Genomic DNA, 21188 nt, shown 5'->3' on the forward strand with positions numbered 1-21188 from the left:
TATAAATACAATCTTTCCCTCACCGCCCCCCCATCTATAATCACCAACAATCAGCATGAGAACAATGATAAGAACTAAACAAAACGTGCCAATACAGAGTGGTCTAGTGGGCCATGACAGATACTATTATCTATTAAGACATCCAAGATAACAATTAAGTGTTTCTAAGGTAGCCTTACAAAGATTGGAGTTCTCTAGTATCTGAGAAGTAACAATAGTAGCTTGCTACCCAGAAAAACCCTGACTACTTGCTCGGTAGCAAGAGGTAATGACTATCCTGACCTAGAGAAATTGGATGCTAGGAAGGCAGCCTGAGTCTCAAAGACCCAGATTCACTATACCATAAATGTCTGATCTGAGGGTACATATTTAAACTCTCTGAACTTCAATTCCTCGAATGTAAAATGAGTGAAATATTACTTCAACCAAAAGCTCACTACATGGATAAATGAGATGTATAGAGTCTAACTCTGACCCAAGTGCATGGTAAGCACCCAATGTTGATTACCTCTCTACCTGCAGTCATTTATTCTATGGCATCAAAACATGTTAGTATAAATGGTATTATAAATTACAGCCTCAGAATGCCCATGAATTTTCTAGTACTTTTTTATGACATCTACTAGTATACCTGTTTTATTATATATTTTTTGTGTATGAGTAATTTCCTCTAATAAATTATAAATTCTCTGAAGCTAAGACACCAGGTTTTATCTATTCTGAATAATTCACAGTATCTAGCATGTCCTTACACATAACTGTCTTTAAGGTTTGATGAATAAAATTCTATAGTATGTACATTTCATCATTTTTAATATTAATTTTAAAATAAAACAAAACAGAAAGCTACTCTAAAGATCATACTATATTAAGAGTTAGCACTGTGCCTACTTAAGTAATAACAATGTCATTTTAGGATGAAATTCTTTTTTATGAAGAAACAAAAATGAAACCAAGACTACTTCCAAACTTGGCTTACACTAAGATAAAAAATACAATGTCTCCCCTTGGATCTCTAACCCACATGTGTGAGAAGAACAGCTGGATATGATTTTTAAGGAAGATATGCTGGATTTGAAAACTATCAAAACACTTTGCCAGGAAGTCTAGATAATCTCCCAGGCTAGGTTGAACATTTCCCTCTAGAGAAAATCAATTTCACACAACAACTCAAGTGTGGGGGAAAAAAGTAAGAGCCCAACAGTCACTGCACATTTCTTGAACCACAAAATTTGACACCTTTTCTGTGATTAATGTATAAAATGTATAACAGCTCCACTTAAAGTACAAAATGCCACTTAAAAAAGACAGGTTCTATCAAAAAATAAAATAGCTTGCGGTCAACTTTTTTTAAAAGCAGTGTTGGTAAATAATATTGAACTATATTACAGAAACAACTTAAATATTCCAGTATATTTATTTTGATAAGAAAATTTATGTGACTTCAAAATGCCACTAACCACTTAACAATATTTTCTAAATCTTTAAATCATTTATCTATACCAACATTTTCCCTGAGTTCACAATAGAAGCCTATGGAAATTCACATAATTTTAAATCTCTATACATAACCACACTATACATTTCTCCTCAATATTCAAGATAAATTTTTATTATTAAAAATCTATTCATAGAAACTCATTAAAAATGTTTTTCAAAATCTGCAAATCTAATATGAAAGACTAGCTCTACCACATTAAACTGGGAAGTCGTAACTGAGCCACGTTTTCATCTGAAATACCTAACTTTCTTTCAAATCTCAGCATGTAGGAGTATTTCCCCCAAAATCTTAATGTTGATAATTGTTGAATGGTTGGGTATAGGTAATTTTGTTTTCTTTTCAAAGCACCCATAATTTTCCATGTTTTTAATCATTTTTTAAAAGAAAATTAAGATGTTGCCCTAGCCGTTTTGGCTCAATGGATAGAGTGTCGGCCTGCAGACCAAAGGGTCCTGGATTGGATTCTGGTCAAGGGCACTTGCCTTGGTTGCAGGCTCCTCCCCAGCCCAGGGCCTGGTTGGTGTTCGTGCAGGAGGCAACCAATAGATGTGTTTCTCTCCTATCAATGTTTCTGTCTTTCCCTCTCTCTTCCAAAAAAAAATCAATTGGAAAAATATATCCTCCGATAAGGATCAATTAAAAGAAAATTAAGATGTTAAACCCTTCAGAAATTAAAAGTTGAAAAAGAAGCCTGACATTCAATGAGAAAGCAGTATAGCATTAAAGCTAGCAGGTGAAACCTAACTTGGTAAATGGGGAAAATGGGCCACAGACAGGCTAAAACAGTGACTTAAACAAGACACAGCAAGTTGCCCCTACAGCTAAGATGATCCAAACTCCACAATTAATGACTTTAGACTTCTCACTTCCTGCTTCCTCCTCTAGGCTTCCAAAGTGGCAGTCTGTTCTGACTCCCTCTGCCTGGTAGTTAATTATCAGTACCCTGCATTAGATTCTAGGCTTTAGCATCCAGGCTGGAATACAACTGCCTAGCAATGGCACCTTACCAGGCGGTGGTGGTTTACTCTCCCACTCTGCATTTTCCATCATCTGCTTAGCTATTCTCTCAGCATTGCACTGCTCCCGCTTTTGTTGTATGAGTTGCTGAAGCTCAGTTTTACAAGTCGTGATCCGAATCTGGCAGGTGGACGGTAAAATTGTACTACTTAAAACCTGTATTGTTGGTTTTCTACTTTGGGCATGTGTCACTTCTGGAACCTACAAAACAAATAGAATTATAGGTATTTATATCATAAGCAAAGTATATCTGTTGATAAAAATGTACCTAAGTTGTCTTTATTCATTAAATCAGCTTTTTGTCCTTATTAATATACTGATTTTTAAATACATTCAAATACAATGACGCTTTCAATGAAAACCTAGTTAAAATTAAGTTTAACCACAATATTACATATGCAAACTTCTACATTAAAAAATCAGTGTAGCAATAACATTAAACAAAATCCTCATTAAGTTAAGTGAAAAGAATAGAATGTTATCCATTTGTTCAGTAAATATTTTCATTTAAGATATGACTGGCTAGGGAAGAGTTACCTTAAATTACAAATTTACTTCAAATATATTTAAATCATCATGTTATTCTCACACAGGGCAAACCTGGGACTTTTCTTCCCAGAAGCGTTTTTGTTATTTACAGATAAAACGATGTTATACTAGAGGAAGAATAAAAAGAGAATTAAAAGGTTCACTGCACACTAATTTATAATCACAGTTCATAATGATGTCTCCAATCACAATTTCAAATCACTTTATTAGTGAGTACTCTAAAACAAGACCTTTTTGATGCTTTCAATAACTAGATTTCCCCTTGGCTATAAAATTAAACATAAACCTGTCTTAAAAAGAAACATGTCCTCCTACAGTACAGTACACAGCCTTTAAACATCCAAAAGGAAGACTATTGACTAGGTGATAGTACCTGCGGAGAAGTTGACAAGGGGACACAAATGCCAGCAGAGGACTCAGAACGAGAAGGCTTCCCAGTCTGAATCACCTCCTGGTCACTCCCTTTAGGCAGGGCCTGTGGGATGGTCGGTGGTTCCAGTGACCCAAACATGCTTTTCCATTCTTCATTTACATTTGAGTCTTGTTTCACATGTTTTCTAGCTACAAAAACAGATTCAGAATAGACTGAAGGAAACCTCTAAAACCAGTATGTATTTTACTGCTTTTGTTTTTTGTTTTGTTTTTTTGGTGGGGGAGAGACAGCAATGGACTTTCACCCTATTTGTTCTTTATGATCTCCAATATATTTATGTTTATATTTATATTAAAACTCATTAACTCTCGCTTCATCCCTAGGACAGATGGAACAGATGCACTTTCAATGGTGTTAATAATTAGACCTGATTGCTTCCTAGTTTCCCAAGGCTAGCTCACTTTCAAGTAACACTTCATCTGAAGAACTAATAACAAAAATAACTTTTTCAAATGTCAATGACCACACTGCTAAATATGACCTATTTCCAGGATTGGTTGCTGAAAAAAACAAAGTAAAAATAGAATAAAAAATCAATTGTTATACAGGTACCTCCTGACCATAAACAGATAAGAAATCATCTTTGTCCAATTACAAAATGTATATTAAGTAACACAAAGTTCCAGAATTACCAAAATATAATATGAATTACTCCCATAAGTTTGTATACCTCATAAACTATATAGTTTAGTGATACACTGCCATATTATTTTACAAACATAATATATGCTATTTCACAACTTGCTTTTTCTTCTAGTTAACTAAATATGTTGAACATTTATTTCACCAATCCCTATCAATGGACACTTCATTTCTTTTTTTTCCACTGAGAACATCTGTATACATATTTCTTCACATGTATGTTAGTTTTTCTTAGAAGAAATTTCCAGAACTGAAAACAGTGAGTCCAAGGGTAAGGACATTGCCTTCTAACAAGAGTATGTTCAATTTATAATCTCATCTACAGTGTATGAAATACCTATTTCCATACACCCTTGTTAACGCTAGGCATCAGTCTTTGCTAATCATATAAGCAGAAAATGGCATCTCACTGTCTTAATTCGCATTTCTTTATTTACCTTTTCAAACATATGCATTTCTATTATTCTATTAGTTGTATGTTCAAATCCTTCGCTATTTTTCTTGTGGCAGTGCTTCCATTTTCTTATTAAATGCAATGCTTTGCTTATTACGAATGCAAACCATTGATAATTAAGTAGCAAATACTTTATCCCAAATTTGGCAATTAGAGGTTTATTTTAAATATAATTCATCAGCTGCCCTCATAAGCTGATACTTGAATAGAGGAATTTTTAAAAACATGTACTTGGAAGTGAGTATATCTCCAAAAAGGGTTAAGGGAAAAAGGCTTGAGATCTTAAAAACCTCATATAATCAAGGTCAGTGTCACCATTACAAGACCTGACAATTCTAAATCTAGAGACTTCAAATGATTAAGGCTTCTCTGGTCTTCACTTTCTTGTATTTCATCGTTAATAACAAAACTATTCTTTTCAAATCACTGGACATTACTCACTAATAACAAACTAGAAACATTTCATTTTACATAAACTACTCACTTTGGGTTAGTGCTTAAAGGATTAAAAAATAGAATTTCACCTTCAGTCATACACCTCCACAGAGGCAACATGATTTTATTACAAGAGTAGAGCTTTAGAGTCAAGCTTTGATTTGAATCTGATTCTGACACATACAGAGCCGTGACTTTGACAGGTTACTTTACCTTTAACCTGTCACTTCTCCACTTTTCCTCCCCCAAATCTTCCTACTACATAATGGAGTCACTCGCTGTATATGAAAGTTCTTTATCTAGGATATGTGACTTTTATTTTATTACTAATTAGCTAACAGTAGCTTTATGAAATAACTAATAATTACAAGCTACACACACAAATGTACTAACCTCGCTTGTCATCTGGTTCCTGTTTGGTTTTAACAAGATCTACTTGTCTCCCAGTTATGCCCAAGGCAGCCAAGTCAATTACGCCCTTCTGACTACTATCATGAAGATGGCTCTGGTCCACTATATTGGCCTTTGCTTTGTTAGATTTCATCATGAAGTCTTTTAGTGCCAAAAGTTTGTCTTCCTCTTCCTCTGTCATTCCCTAAAACCAAATAAAACCATATGTTCTCGGTTATTTTTGCAAATAGTAACAACAGGCCTCGGAATGACTGAGAACTGAAGGGTGAAATTACCCAATTTAAAATTCTCAGAGTCAGCATGGTAAAATGAAGCAAGCAACAGGCAAGAGAAAAAGAAAGTAGCAATACAGAAATACATCTCACTACTCTGGTCTTCCAGAACACACTCTCTCCAGTAGGACACTTTCTATTTTGTATTATAATTTATATCCTAACATTTTTTCTAAATGAGAGCATTCAAGTATAATCCATTTTAGAAATCTCCAAAGAACTTAATGCAGTGCCTGGTATCGAGTAGATCTTTAATATATAACTTTGAATACACAAATGTTAAGTATCTAAACAATAAATCTGGAAATACACTTTTAACCAAAAAAAAACAAGTATACCTAAGTCCACCTTGCTCCGAGAAGTGTTGAGAATATTTAATGAGATACTGTGTGAGAGCACTGCATATACAGAAAACATAGTACACACCTTAGGAATTGATAGGCATGGTGGCTGAAATGCAGATGTGAGCAACTAGCATTTTAGGATAACATTACTATATTTGGAGTCAGACTGCCTAGGTTCAAATCCCAACTCTGTTACTTGTATACCTGTGTGACCTTGGGCAACATATCCAATTTCTATGTACCCCTACTTATTTATCTGTAAAATGAAGATAACTGCTAGCACCTATCTGACAAAGTTATTATGAATTTTTTATAAGTTAATCCACCTAAGACACTTAGAAAATTTGAAACAGCTAATAAATACTAAATAATTAATTTAAATAATTTATTCAATGTGCAACTTAAGTATTCTGGTAAATGGAACAATTCTGCATTTTCTTAACTTTCCAACCATGCACAGAATCCTCTAAAATGTTATTATGCAAGTAAAAAATTACTAAAATGTAAATGGCAATTCCCGAAGCCTCAATCTAGAGTTTAAAGCAATAGTCACAATCCACAGTCACAGTAAGACCAAAAAAAAAAAAAAAAAACACACACACAAAACACTAGAAAGTTAGAAAGCTGAGAAATAATAAAAAATTGCATTGAAGTACAATAATCACAGAGAGAACCTTGAGGGATTGTTTTCTAACTTTAACCTGAAAGTAATTTATTTTCACTTCTCCACATGCAATCTGCTTAATATAGTTTTTTAGCTATAGTAAGACTTTCATTCTTTTTTTAGTCTCTATTTTAGTTCACAAGAGAGAGACCACAAAAGGGAGAGCCATTGTGAAGACCATTAAAAGGAATGGAGCACTGATATATGCCACAACATGCAGAAACCTTGAAAGTATTTTGCTAAGTGCCCTGGCCAGTGTGGCTCAGTTGGTTGGAGCATAGTGCAGCAAAAGGTGGAGGATTCAATTCCTGGTCAGGGCACATGCCCAGGTTGTGGGCTCATCCCCAGTGGGAGTGTGCAGGAGGCAGCCAATCAATTATTCTCATCACCGATGTTTCTATATCTCTCTCTCCCTCTCCCTTCATTTCTGATATCAATATAAATAAATAAATAAACAAATAAATAAAACTGGACAAAAAATATGAAACAACACTTTTCAGTCCTGGGCTCGATCCCCAGTGGGGGTGTGCAGGAGGCAGCCAATCAATAATTCTCATCACCGATGTTTCTATTTCTCTCTCCCCCTCCCTTCATTTCTGATATCAAAATAAATGAATGAATGAATGAATAAATGAATGAATAAATAAATAAATAAATCTGGACAAAAAATATGAAACAACACTTTTCAGTCCTGGAAAACAGGCAGAACAGGGCTGTGATCTCCAAAATAAAGATGAGTTCCATAACTGTCCCAGCATACTTTTCAGAGAGTTACCAGGCCATGGAAAAAGAAGGGAAAACTCAAGAGCATAGTAGAGCTGAGTTCAAGAGAGTCAGAGTTCAAGGAAGCCAAAAGGTTAAATGTGAGGATCCAAAAACTGGATAGAGGATGGATCTGGGACAGAGCAAGAGCTATAGAGGTGTCTCCTCAAGTCTTTGCCTTATTAATACAGACATACTTCCTTTAATTGCACTTTGCAGATATTGCATTTTTTACAAATTAAAGGATTTTGGCAACCCTGCAACAAATCTATCGGTGCCATTTTTCCAGTAACATTTGCTCACTTCATGACTCTGTAATTGGTAATTCTCACAATTTTTTCATTACTATATTTGTTATGGTGATCTGTTATCAATGATTTTTTGTTATTACTGTAACTGTTTTGGGGTGCCATATAAAATGACAAATTTAATGGGTAACTGTGTGTGTTTTGACTGTCTACTGTTCCCTGTCTCTCTCACTCTCTTTGGGCCTCCCTATTCCTGAGGCACAAAAATATTGAAATTAGGTCAATTAATAACCTTAATTAATAACCTAAATGGCCCCTAAGTGTTCAAGTGAAAGGAAGAGTCTCACATCTCTCACTTTAAATCAAAAGCTAGAAATCATTAAGCTTAGGGAGAAAGGCATGTCCAAGCTGAGATAGATCAAAAGCTTGTCCTCTTGTGCGAAACAGCCAAATTATAAATGCACAGAAAAAGTTCTTGAAGGAAATTAAAAGTGCTACTCCAGGGAACACACAAACTATCCTCCATTCTGTGAAGGCTGAGAGAGGGGAGGAAGCTGCAGAAGAAAAGTTTGAAGCTTGCAGAGGTTGGTTCGTGAGCTTTAAGGAAAGAAGCAGTTCCATAACATAAAAGTGCAAGGTGACATGGCAAGTGCTGATGTAGAAGCTACAGCAAGTCATCCAGAAAAGCTAGCTAAGGTAATTCATGAAGATGGCTACACTAAACAAGATTTTCAATGTAGACAAAACTGCCTTCTACTAGAAGATGCCATCTAGGACTTTCACAGCTAGAAAAGGAAGTCAATACTTGGCTTCAAAGCTTCAAAGGACAGGCAGATTCTTTTGTCAGGGGCTAATGCAGCTGGTGACTTTAAGTTGAAGCCAACGCTCATTTACTATTGTGAAAATCCTTGGGCCCTAAAGAATTATGCTAAATCTACTCTGCCTGTGCTCTATAAATGGAATAACAAAACAGATATGACAGCATTTCTGTTTAAAACATGGTTGACTATTTTAAGCCCACTGTTGAAACCTACTGCTAAAAAAAAATAACTTCCTTTCAAAATATTACTGCTCACTGACAACGTACTAGTTACCCAAGAGCTCTAATGGAAATGTACAAGAAGATTAATGTTGTTTTCATGACTCCTAACACAACATCCATTCTTCAGCCCATCGATCAAAGAGTAATCTCAACTTTGAAGTCTTACAATTTAAGAAATACATTATTTCGGAAGGCTACAGCTGCCAGAGGTAGTGTTTCCTTTGATGGATTTAGGCAAAATGAATTAAAAACCTTCTGGAAAGGATTCACCATTCTAGATGCCATTATGAACATTCATGGGCCCTTGCCAGTGTGGCTCAGTTGGGCATCGTCCCGTGCACCAAAAGGTTGCTGGTTCAATTCCCAGTCAGGGCACCTTCCCAGATTTCGGGCACAATCACCAGTAGGGAGCATGCAGGAAGTGGCCAATTGATCTTGCGCTCTCACATCAATGTTTCTTCTCTCTCTCTCTCTCTCTCTCTCTCTCTCTCTCTCTCTCTCTCTCTCTCTCCCCCCCCCCCCCCAAATCTCTCTTTCCCTCTTTCTAAAAATCAATAAAAATTTTTTGTTTGTTTTGTTTTAAAAAGAGCCTTTGTGGTTCACAGGAAGAGGTCACAATATCAACATTAATAGGAGTTTGGAAAAAGTTCATTCCAACCCATGAATGATTGAGGGATTCAACACTTCAGGGAGGAAGTAAGTGCAGATGTGGTGGAAATAACAAGAGAACTAGAATTAGAAGCGGGGCCTGAGGATGTGACTGAATTACTGAAATCTCATGATTAACCTCTAATGGATGCAAAGTTGCTTCTTATGTATGAGCAAAGAAAGTAGTATCTTAAGATGGATTCCACTCCTGGTGAAGACTGTTGAAATGATGACAAAGGACTTAGAATCTATAATCATAAAAGCATAATATGCAAATAGACCAAACAGCAGAACAACTGTCCAGATGACCTTCCGATGACCACGCTATGACACGCCAAGGCGGGTGCAATGCGATTGGTCAGAGGCCCTGCCATCGCCCCAAGATAGCCCCGCAGAGGGAGGCCCAGGCCACCAGTCAGTGGCACTGTGCCTGGTGTGAAGGGGCCGGCCAGCAATCACCTCACAGGAGGAGGCCCAGGCCAGCCAAGCAATTGCACCCCATGCCTGTCGCCCGCAGAGGGAGGCGACCAGTGGCGGGGGAGGGGGAGTAGCACAAGAAGGCACAGGCCAGACTGAGGGACACACACACACACAGACCGTGCACAAATTTCATGAACTGGGCCTCTAGTATTAAATAAAATAAATTGATAAAGCAGTGGCAGGGTATGAGAGGATTGACTCCAATTTTGAAATAAGTTCTACTGTGGGTAAAACACTATTAAACAGCATCACACGCCACAGGGAAATCATTTGTAAAAGGAAGAGTCAATCAATGTGGCAAACTTCTTGCCTTATTTTAAGAAACTGCCACAACCAACCCCAACCTTCAGGAACCACCACCTTGATCAATCAACAGCCATCAACATAGAGACAAGACCCTCTAACAGCAAAAAAAAATTACAACTCACTTAAGGCTCTGATAATGCTTAGCATTTTTCAGCAACAAAGTATTATTATTATTTTTAATATATTTTTATTGATTTCAGAGAGGAAGGAAGAGGGAGAAAGAGACAGAAACATCCATGATGAGAGAGAATCATGGATCGGCTGCCTCCTGCAAGTCCCCCACAAGGGATCAAGCCCACAACCCAGGCATGTGCCCTTGACCAGAATCGAACCTGGGACCTTTCAGTTCGCAGGCCGACGCTCTATCCTCCAGCCAAACTGGCTAGGGCAACAAAGTATTATTTAATTAAGGTGTGTACAGTATATATTTTTAGACATAATGCTATTGCACACTTAATAGATTACAGTGTAGTGTGAACATAAATTTTATATACACTGGGGGAAAAAAAAAAAACTTATGTGACTAGCTTTATTGCAGTTATTTGCTTTACTGAAATGAACTGGATTTAACCCACAGTGTCTCCAAGGTATGTCTGTACTGAACAATGTACACATGAGAGAAAATTACCTGAGGCCGGGAAAGAGCAACAAGAAAAGAGTAAGCCAAACAATTCCCAAACCTCACTTGGGGGTGGGAATCATTCATGTTTCCACCAGCCAGAGAAAGACCTCTTACTACACAGAGCATCATGTCCTCAGAAGTCCTTAGTAGTTGGACTAAACTGGCCATTAACCAAAGGTTGCTCTGAATCTGTCCTAACAAAGCTTAAAGGCAAGGCTTAAAAGGATCAAACTGGTTACAATAACTTAACTGTACAACAGGAGAAATCTAACACTATATAAAGAAATTCAGCACCCAACAACACAGAATTCACAATTAATAGACAAAGAAACTGGGTAGCTAAAGGTCAGAGATTGGAAGAGAACTTGCAAATTATATATCTTCAATTTTATAACTTTTTAATTTTATATATTGTATATATAATATACAATCAAAAGTTATTAAAATAAAAATAATTTAAAAGTTTAAAATGTAAAGTATTTGTTACTTTCAAAATTAGGAGTGAAATTATTTGTATTCTGTATTAGAGTCCAACCAAATAGATACGAACAGAACAGGGAGCTCTTGTAGATGAGATCTATCTAAACAGCCCTGCCATGTGTCATCTCCAGATGCTAAGTACTACTGAAAATCTGGAGTACAAATTCCAACTTCCATATGGGTAATGTTCCAAAAGTATACTTTAAGTCTATTATCTGGAACGCTGAACACATTTTCCCATAGAAACAATGGCAGGCTGGTCTACAAAGGCCTATTTTACCCATGATGTATATCAAGTGTAGTTCTCTACAAACAAGCACTGTAGAACCCCAAGTAAAAAAAAGAAAAAAAAAATCTGTGGGAATATTCAGAATTCCCACTTGTGGAGACTATACACATGTCTTTTCCCTCTGTAGCCCTCATATTAGGAGCAAGGACTCAATTCCGCTACTAGTCCCAAGAAACTCAGGTATTGCAAGAACCAAAAAGAAGTGAAGGCAAAGAGATGAGTTGCACAAGAACTTCTTCCTAAGTCCACACAAAACCTATGAAAGCTTCTCAGTCTTAGTTCCCTGTCCTTTGTTTACTTTGAGAAACAAGACAACACGGTGCAGGAACATGGGCTTTGGAGTTAGACAGGTTTAGGTTTAAATCTCAGCTTTGAAATTTAATGAACTGTGTGAGCATAGTCAAGTTAACTACCTTCACTGACTCTTAGTTTCCTTATCTATAAAATGGGGATCACACCTGCTGTTCAAGTTCATTTTAAGAACAGTCACAAACTTTAGACAGTACCAACTACAGTGGTAGACTCATAGGTTCATGAAAAATGAAACCTGATGTTTTTCTGTTACTTCTGAGGACCTCTGAGATTCTGGCCTGCTCTTCCTTCTACTAGCAGCACCTGTCCCTTGAAACAAACCACTCAACCCTTAGGTGTCTCCTAAAACTTCTGTTTATGTTAACAGAAATAACATAAAACAAGGGATTACATGTTCCTCTTTCCCCACTCATACAAATGAGGGGATAAACCACAAACAAATTAATATATCAAGCAAACATTTAGAGGAACAGAAGTCAGTGAGTTTTAGTGATATCATCATGGAGACTGGCACCAAGGGAGCAGCAATGGTAGGTTTGGGAGAAGTTGCAAGGTTATGAAAACTGCTCCTTTCTTCTCCCTCCTTTCACCCACATCAGTAGCAAAACCTACACCCACAGCAAGGTGAAAAGCAAAAATTAGAGGCCAGAGAAGATCCATGAAGTAACCAATGATTTACAATGAAAAGGAAATTTCAGTACAGAAGCTTTTAAATTAATATACAAGATTTGAAGGAGGGAGAGGAATATAAAGAATCACACCATCTAAGCCCAAAGAAACATCTAAATTGGGGTAGTTTTTACTGCATGCTGAAATATTTTTAAGAATTACTTACTCAGGAGAAACAACAGAAAAATGGGATTCACTATCCAATTTTCCATTATTTGCTTTCTAAAATATAAAATACATCTACTGTAAGAGCCAAGGTTAAAAGAAAACCAAAGAAAAAGCTCTTTGGCGATTCAAGTCACATCAAATTAAGTCTCCTAATATATAGGAAACAGAACCACTGGCCTGGAAGGGATATTCAGAGACAGCTCAAGCTTCCAGCAAAATTTAAACCTAAAAAGAACCAAAACAGTTAATGACTGGCCTCTCGTAGGAGCCTGTTCATATACTCAATCACTGTTGGGCATCAAGCAGTACTGGATATTCAGTGACAGGTACAATACAAGAAAGGATTTACACCCCAAAACTGATCATATTCTCTCTCTGCAATTGAAGCATTTTCTCATCAACTTTTCTCCCTAGACAAGACATGACTGACAAGCATTCTATTAACCAAAACGTCTTGCAGACTTAAAGACAGTCATTAAAATTGTCTCTCAGAATTTGCTTTATGGCTCATGAAGCATTTATTCAAAAATTGTATTCTTTATTGCTAATCATTTTTTTTCCTATCTTGAATTCTGTAGGTTCCACACATCCCTATTAAAACAGGATGCTAAAACTAGACTTAATATTTCTAGACAGACCCTACTAATGACAAATATAATAAAAAGATTACTTAATAGTTCTAACAAGATTTGTTAATTGATCCAAATTCAGAGGAATTTAAGATACAGCAGTAAACTGGTTTATTCAATTTAGGATGCATTACAAATTCCAGTTATTGCAGCTGTTTGCATGCCATGAAAACTCTCTGAATTTGGACTGAAACAAAACAGGAATTTTCTGCATTGCATCTGTGTTCTGCAATGTTTAATTAATTTTCATTATATTTTTAGTGAAATATGGAACTGAATCAAGACCACTATTAAATCTAAGCTTATATCTACCTTTTCCCTCATTTCTATAGCCAATAATCAGAAAATAAAACTTATTAGGTCTCCCATGATTCCTTATTTAGTTCAACCCAATGACTTCTCATCATCCTAGTATCTCCTAGATACCAAAGCAAATGCATAAAACAGTTGCCAGATTTATTTACTTATTTAGTCTGATGCAACCAAATTAACCAAAAATATTTTTAATAGCTAAATGGATGATTTAATGTTTTTATGAAATTTGCATTTAGCCTGGCTGGATTGGCTCAGTTGACTGTCATCCCGTGCATTGAAAGGATGCCGGTTCAATTCCTGGTCAGGGCAATACCTGGGTTGCGGGTTTGAGCCCCAGACAGGAAGCAAATGGAAGGCAACCAATTGATTGCAATCTATCTGCCTGCCTGCCTGCCTATCTATCTATCTATCTATCTATCTATCTATCTATCTATCTATCTAAGCAAGTCCTTGGGTGAGGATTTAAATAAAAGAAATTTGCATTTAAATGTAAGATTTCAGAAAGATGATACAACCTGTGAGAGCAGTTTCTTCAGAAGCTGTGCTATGGCAGGATCCTCAGGTGGAGGGCAATCAGGAAGAGACCCATTCCGTTTTTTCTGACGCATGTGAAGATGTCTGAACAAGCTAGTAATATCTTTAGACCTCAAAGCATAATCAAATATAGAACGACTTACTGGCTCTTTTAAAACACTGAGTAAAACAAGTTTTCTTTCAATCTGTATCAGAAACATAAAAAGAATCAGTCAAAACTACAATATTTTGTTCAGTTATTTTCAAATTCAATACAATTTATGTAAAGTTAACACAGGTATTTATTTTTTCTAAAAAAATGCAAGACATGAACATCTGCAATTTTTGTTGAGAAGAAAAAGGAAAACTCATGACCTTTAAAGAGCTCATGTTTTTCTTCTTTTTATTGTTAGCATCTCAGTACACATCTGTGTCTGTGATACTAGAAGACTAATAATTAATACCTATGCTAGAAAGTTTAGAAAATGAAAAAGATTTTTCTATATCCCAAAATGTCAAGTGACTTCCTAGATCTAAAAAGCACCTGCAGCTCATAGGCCTAACAGCCAAGAGGTACTGATCCAGAAAAGATGCGCAATAGTCACAGGGCTTCCCTGCAGCCATCAGGTTTTCCCAGTAGCTTCAATAACTTCTAAAAATCACTACTCTCTCATAGAGTTCATAAAATCCTGCTTTTTTCTTATCCCCAAGAATATTCTCCTTGTCAATGCATTTATAATAAAAGGGAAAATCACTACTAAGAGTAATCAAGAGAACTTTCTTTAGATATATTTAACAATCTGGTGACTTGGCCAGTGGAAACCAGCATAAAAGGCTACCTTTTATCTAATCCAAAATGTAGAAAAATATAATTTATGAAACATATAGATAATTAGCTTTTCAACTCCTGATCCTGGCCTTTCAAAATATCAAACACTGATAAAAACAAATAAAAAATTTTAAAAGAATTTCTGAGAAAACAGAATGGTACAGATTTCTAACAAACCACTTATATGTCATATTTATTATAGTAAACCACAACTAAAAGTTATTACCAAAATATATGCAATTTTTAAATCCAAAAGACATTTCACATTGTGCTATAAAAACTTTATAAACAAACTTCTAAATAGAATAAGTGGTAAAAAGTAGTAGGAATCTCTAGACCTGATCTTCAAGGAAACTAATAAGCTTCAAAAAAGGGGGAACATATTTTCTAGTAATATTATTCATCTTTCATGTATAAATTGTTCTTAGGGTAAAAGCAAAAAATTTTACAAACTACAAAATGAAGAATGGTGATTCCCAAAAATAGATGAATCTACAAGGAACAGTAAGGGCTGAAGGCACAGCCAAATCCTCCTCATGTCCAGAGGATATCCAAGGCCACTTTCTCCAACAAAAGGGAAAGGACATTGGGATATAAAAGTAGGAGAAAGCCAGAAGCATGTGAATTCACAAAAGAGAAACGGTGGTTTAGTAAAAATAGGCCATTTCAGAATGTCTTAACAGCCAGAATAATCCCTCAACAGTCCACTCAATTTAAATTATCTATTTTGATAGTTAGCTGTCCAGCAAGATAAAGGGTATAAACACTGACAAGTTGGGTAAACAACTGCCTTGTACAAACCAAAGACTCAAAGTTTATCATCAAGTGCTGTACTGCTGGGCAGGGGCAGGGCTGTAATTATTAGGTTCTTTTCTAATTCTTTATAAATGCTGACTTGGACTGAACTCTGTTATACTTTTACAAATAAAAGCAGAGGTCTATTAATATAATTTATTCTATATTTCACTCAAACTGCAAATGCTTTACAACATTACACATAAGAAAATAAAGTATGAATTACTGGCTGCTATATTATGCATTACATGATACATAACATAATAGTCTCTTGAACGTTTCTCACCTTCAAAATATTTGATCCATTAACATTAATTAGCTTGAAATGAATTTGAAAATGCCCTAGCCCAATTTAAATCTTTAAAATTTTAAATAAAAACAAAACTCTCTAATTTTTTTTTTAATGGTGCAGTGTGGAGGGAGATTAATTCCAAGTTGAAACATGCTTACCTGTATTATTGGTTGAGTAATATATGGATCAAGGTAAGGCATCAGTTTACAATACACATCAGCTGTGTTTATTTGATGAGCTACCACTGTGATAAATCCCACAGCACCATAGCGTATCCATAGATTGGGATGACACAGAAATGGAGCTAAAGAAGAAAAACAATATTTGGCTTAAACAATGTTCATAAATAGTTTCAAACTATCAGGATAAATAAATTTTCACCTTATAACACAACTGATGATAAAGATTATACCACATGTTACTATCAGGTGCCCTCACATACAATTATCCTGAGGCGTAAACTCAACCAAGTGAACATAGTGATATAATATTCCCTATCATAAAACTCAGCAATACCATAAAAGAATAAAAACAGCTACCTCCTACCCTAGCCAGTTTTGCTCAGTGATTAGAGCGTCAGACCAGAGACTGAAGGGTCCCAGGTTCGATTTCGGTCAAGAGCATATAGCTCAGTTGCAGGCTCGATACCTGGCCCCAGTCGGGGTGCATGCGGGAGGCAACCAATCAATGTCTCTCTCTCTCTCATATCAATATTTTTATCTCTCTGTCTCTCCCTCTCTCTTCTACTCTCTCAAAAAATCAATAGAAAAAAAATCCTTTAGTGAGGATTAACAACAACAACAAACACAGCTACCTCCTTTCTGAGAATTAAATTTATAGTTTTTAGTCAGGCCTGAAGATGGGTGGGCATCTACTCATTTAAAAGACTGGATTAGAAACTATTAGACATAAAAAGTCTCAACACTATATAGCAAACTATTACTCCCTCCTCCCATTTCCCCAAGGAAGTCCAAGGACACATCATCTACCACAAGAGCAAGGAAACGAATAAGCCATCTCTTCTCCAAGCCATAAGCATTACGATTAGGAAACAATTTCACCTGATTCTTTTTAATGTAACAATTTGATCAAATCTAATATATTGCAAGGCATTATAAATGAAAACTACAAGGCAGAAAACATAATGCCCCTTCTTAAAGAGTTTAAAATATAAGATTAAACCAGAAAATTAAATGAATGCCTTTTCATCCCTTTTAACTATTTTGTGTACTACACCAAAAATCAGTGATTTCAACTAAATGAAGATTTAGAATAAAATTCAAACTTCTAAATGTAAAAAAAAAAAAAAATTGTATTAGGTCTGAGCATGCAAAAACATCAGCATTTAGAGCAGGGGTGGGTAATGTCTGGCCCTGCCAAGGCATTAGGGGTGAGTTAATTAAATGTTTAAAATATAGCAGGCTAATTGTTAAGTTGATCATTTTGTATGGTCTGCAAATGACATTATAAATATCCAAATGGTCCTTGGCAGAAAAAAGGTTCCCTACCCCTGATTTAGAGGATATTAGTTTTGGCCCTGGCTGGGTAGCTCAGTTGGTTAGAGCATCATCCCCATAAGCCAAGGTTACGGGTTCAATTCCCAGGGCGCACCTACAAGAAAGAATCAACCAATGAATGCATAAATAAGTAGAACAACAAATCAATGTTTCTCACTTTCTCTAATTAATAAATTTAATTGAAAATTAAAGTATCTAGAAAATATTAACTTCATAAGAAATTCATGCCAATAGAAAAATAAGAACAATGTCATGTGCTAATAATACTTATAGCATAAAAAAGGGAAGGAGAAATAATTGTTCAAAATATGTCTCCAACATTTTCCCATTCCAATTCTTTTAACTGCACATGGAGAAGGTTTTAATTATTTTGTAAGCATCCTGCAGCCTCTGATACATCCAATAGGGAGGACTGGTAATTTCCCTTTGACAACAGGGAAAATCAGGACTGGAAAAACACCGAAAAACCTCCAAACGTAACTAAGACCAAAATGACTTGGCAGGAGTTGCGCTCTGTGTGAGGTGGAATTATTGGTCCCAATTCTTTCCATTATCTGTATTATACAACCATACTCTTGCCTTGTATTCATGCTTCTGGCTCAGTCATATTACCTGCTCTGGCCAATGGAATGTTAACACAGAGGCTTGAAAAGCTAGGCTTGCTTTCTTGTACCTCTGCCATCACCCAAAACATAACCCCAGAATGAGACAGATGGATCACAGTCACCACAGTTTGGAGATGCAAAGCCAAAAGCATACAGCTTACAGATGCATAATGAGAAATTTACTGAAGCATTTACTGAGATTTTGTGGTTAATTGCTATATAGCATTATTATAGCAATTAGTAGCTAATAGATACAAAGAACCTTAAACACTCAAAAAAAACAACAACACACACACACCAAGAAACCAGAATTAAGAGGATTTCCTAAAAAACAGTGTACTCAATCTTTTCTCTACCCAACGCATTCCAATTCTCAGGGGACAAGCATCGGGGAAGGTGAGTATTCAGAATATCTGTGTGGGAAGAGTACAGTTTTTGAAAGAGCTACCAAAAATATCATGATAATCACCATCACCACCACCATCACCACCACCACTATTCCCTTTAAGAATCAATACCAAAGACTGACTATGCTAACAGAGAGATGTGTGCACTTTATCATTTGTTTTAAATAGGTGTTTCTAAATTACAAAAAACTGCTTTTCTTTTAAATAGTTTAAAATGACAACAAATGATTGTTTACTTAAATTTTCTCAGCAAGTTTTCTTTTTCCCCTTAGCTGGTCCTAAATTTAGTTCATTCTAAGGGAGTTCCCCATCCAAGAAGCTGTACCACTACACTGGATTTATTCTATACCTAAAGATAATAATTTGTTTTTATGCTAAATTAAAGATACATATGTACTCAATGTGTTCATCCTGTAATCAATGACTAGAAATAACAGGGCCCAGAAAAAAACTCTCTAAAATTAAAGAGGAGGGTAAAAAACTGTCTTTATGATGTTTTTACTTAAAAATTGATAGACATCCATTTTTCAGATAAATAAAATGCTAATTATAAGCTACATTATATAAAAAATAATTTCCAAATTAATCAATCAACAGAAGAAATGTATTTATGTGAAATCAGAATATACTAGAGTACATATTTATATACAGAAGATATTAACTAAAGAGAATCAAAGGCAAAAAGCAAGAAAAACTTGACCTTGGGAAGTAATGCCCCTCTTACAGGAGAAAAAAAGAAAGCACTGATATGAGAATTTAAAAATGAGAACAAGCAGGAAAATATTCCAGGCAGCAAGATGTGCATGTTCACACAATACATCTTCTCATTTATATAGGTTGCCAAAAAAACATGTTTACACACTTTAAAAGCTGATAGCTCAATTGATGCTTCTTTCTTTTCAGCCAGACTAAGCTTTGAACAAAGGAAATTCATCCTAAAATGCTACTGGAAATTTGAAAACACAGTTGAAATACAAACAATGCCTTTATAATTATTCAAAGCATATATACATTTCTGGGGACAGGTGACAAAAAAATTATTCAATGCTGTAGATTCTTTTAAATTTTGAAAATGAACAGTATGTTAATAAAGACTGACTTTATAATCATTCAAAGTGTGTAGACATTTTTTGGGGGACACCCTATATTATCATGAAAATGCATGCTTTCTAAATCTGCCTTACAATACACAGGACCAGAAATTCAAAATCATTTGTTTTTTGTTTTTGTTTTTTTTTTTTTTAAATATATTTTATTGATTTTTTACAGAGAGGAAGAGATAGGGACAGAGAGCTAGAAACATCGATGAGAGAGAAACATCGATCCGCTGCCTCCTGTACACCCCCTACCGGGGATGTGCCCGCAACCAAGGTACATGCCCTTGACCGGAATCGAACCCGGGACCCTTGAGTCCGCAGGCCGACGCTCTATCCACTGAGCCAAACCGGTCTCGGCTCAAAATCATTTGTTTTATTATAATATTAATAATTTTTTATTCTGCTATTAATTCTTTTATAACATTTTTTTCATTGATTTCAGAGAGGAAGGGAGAGGGAGAGAGAGACAGAAACATCAATGATAAGAGAGAACCATCAATCAGCTGCCTCCTGCACGCCCTACACAGGGAATCAAGCAGTGACGGGGAATCAAACTGTGATCTCCCGGTTCATAGGTCAACAATCAACCACGGAGCCAAGCCAGCCAGGCTAGTTTTTAGTTTTGTTTTTTAAATAGAGATAATGAACCCCTTAAGGTTCAACACTCTGTAGCTCATACGAAAAATCAAAAATATTTCAATATAATGGAGATTTTATTGTATTGCCAATACTCAACCATTTTCTATTAAATTTGGAATTATTTTTAACATAATCATCAAAAAATTCAAACCAAATTATAGTTACAAACTAAAAGAATGATTGAAGCTATTAGAGAATAAAATAAGCAATCTATATATACTTAAATTTTTCACACAAAATTATTTTAAAGCCACATTCATGCCTTAAAATTCTCCAGAAATCTTATATATCTTTACTAGCTACTATCTAGTTTCCCAAAAATAAAAATAAATAATAACTCCTTTGTCTTTTTCCTCTGAGGAGTTCCTCAAAAACAAACAAACAAACAATTAACCAAGTCTAACCAATTTTGGTTTTCTATTAATTTTCCTTGGCAAGGCATTTACAGCAATTAAATATTTTATCTAGAGGAAATATTCTAAGATTTCATGTCCTCTCTGGATAGAGCCAATTTGCAATTTTATTTTGATTATTTTCTTCAAGTGAAGTGATAAGACTAAAAGCTCCGGATAGTCTTAATTTTAGAGTGCGTAATTTGACTTGTTTGCACTTATTCTGAATCTTAAATTGAGGTAAATAGGTAATTGCTGTAAAGGTCAAGGGATTAATCCCTTTCACTGGTTAATAAAATTACCAACAGTAGAAACTTCAATACTAAGAATTCTTAACTGGCAATGAGTACAATGACACATGTCACAGACAATCATCCACATCCAATTTCAACATGACTAGTAGTCCAATG

The 21188-nt window shown here is 35.5% G+C and overlaps 1 protein-coding gene across 1 annotated transcript in view; it reads right to left on the minus strand.

Moving 5' to 3' along the window:
- Positions 1 to 21188, minus strand: part of PIK3R4 (phosphoinositide-3-kinase regulatory subunit 4) — a 58568-nt gene that overhangs the window by 20367 nt on the left and 17013 nt on the right. Inside the window, exons 8-12 of the mRNA XM_028129344.2 lie at positions 16280 to 16425; positions 14208 to 14411; positions 5425 to 5626; positions 3441 to 3628; positions 2509 to 2719 (exon numbers count right to left, since the gene is read on the minus strand). Coding sequence (XP_027985145.2) covers positions 2509 to 2719; positions 3441 to 3628; positions 5425 to 5626; positions 14208 to 14411; positions 16280 to 16425 — 951 coding nt within the window. The remainder of the gene's footprint in view (positions 1 to 2508; positions 2720 to 3440; positions 3629 to 5424; positions 5627 to 14207; positions 14412 to 16279; positions 16426 to 21188) is intronic.

Source organism: Eptesicus fuscus, chromosome 18 (genome assembly GCF_027574615.1).
Source record: "Eptesicus fuscus isolate TK198812 chromosome 18, DD_ASM_mEF_20220401, whole genome shotgun sequence".
NCBI classification, from domain to species: Eukaryota; Metazoa; Chordata; class Mammalia; order Chiroptera; family Vespertilionidae; genus Eptesicus; species Eptesicus fuscus.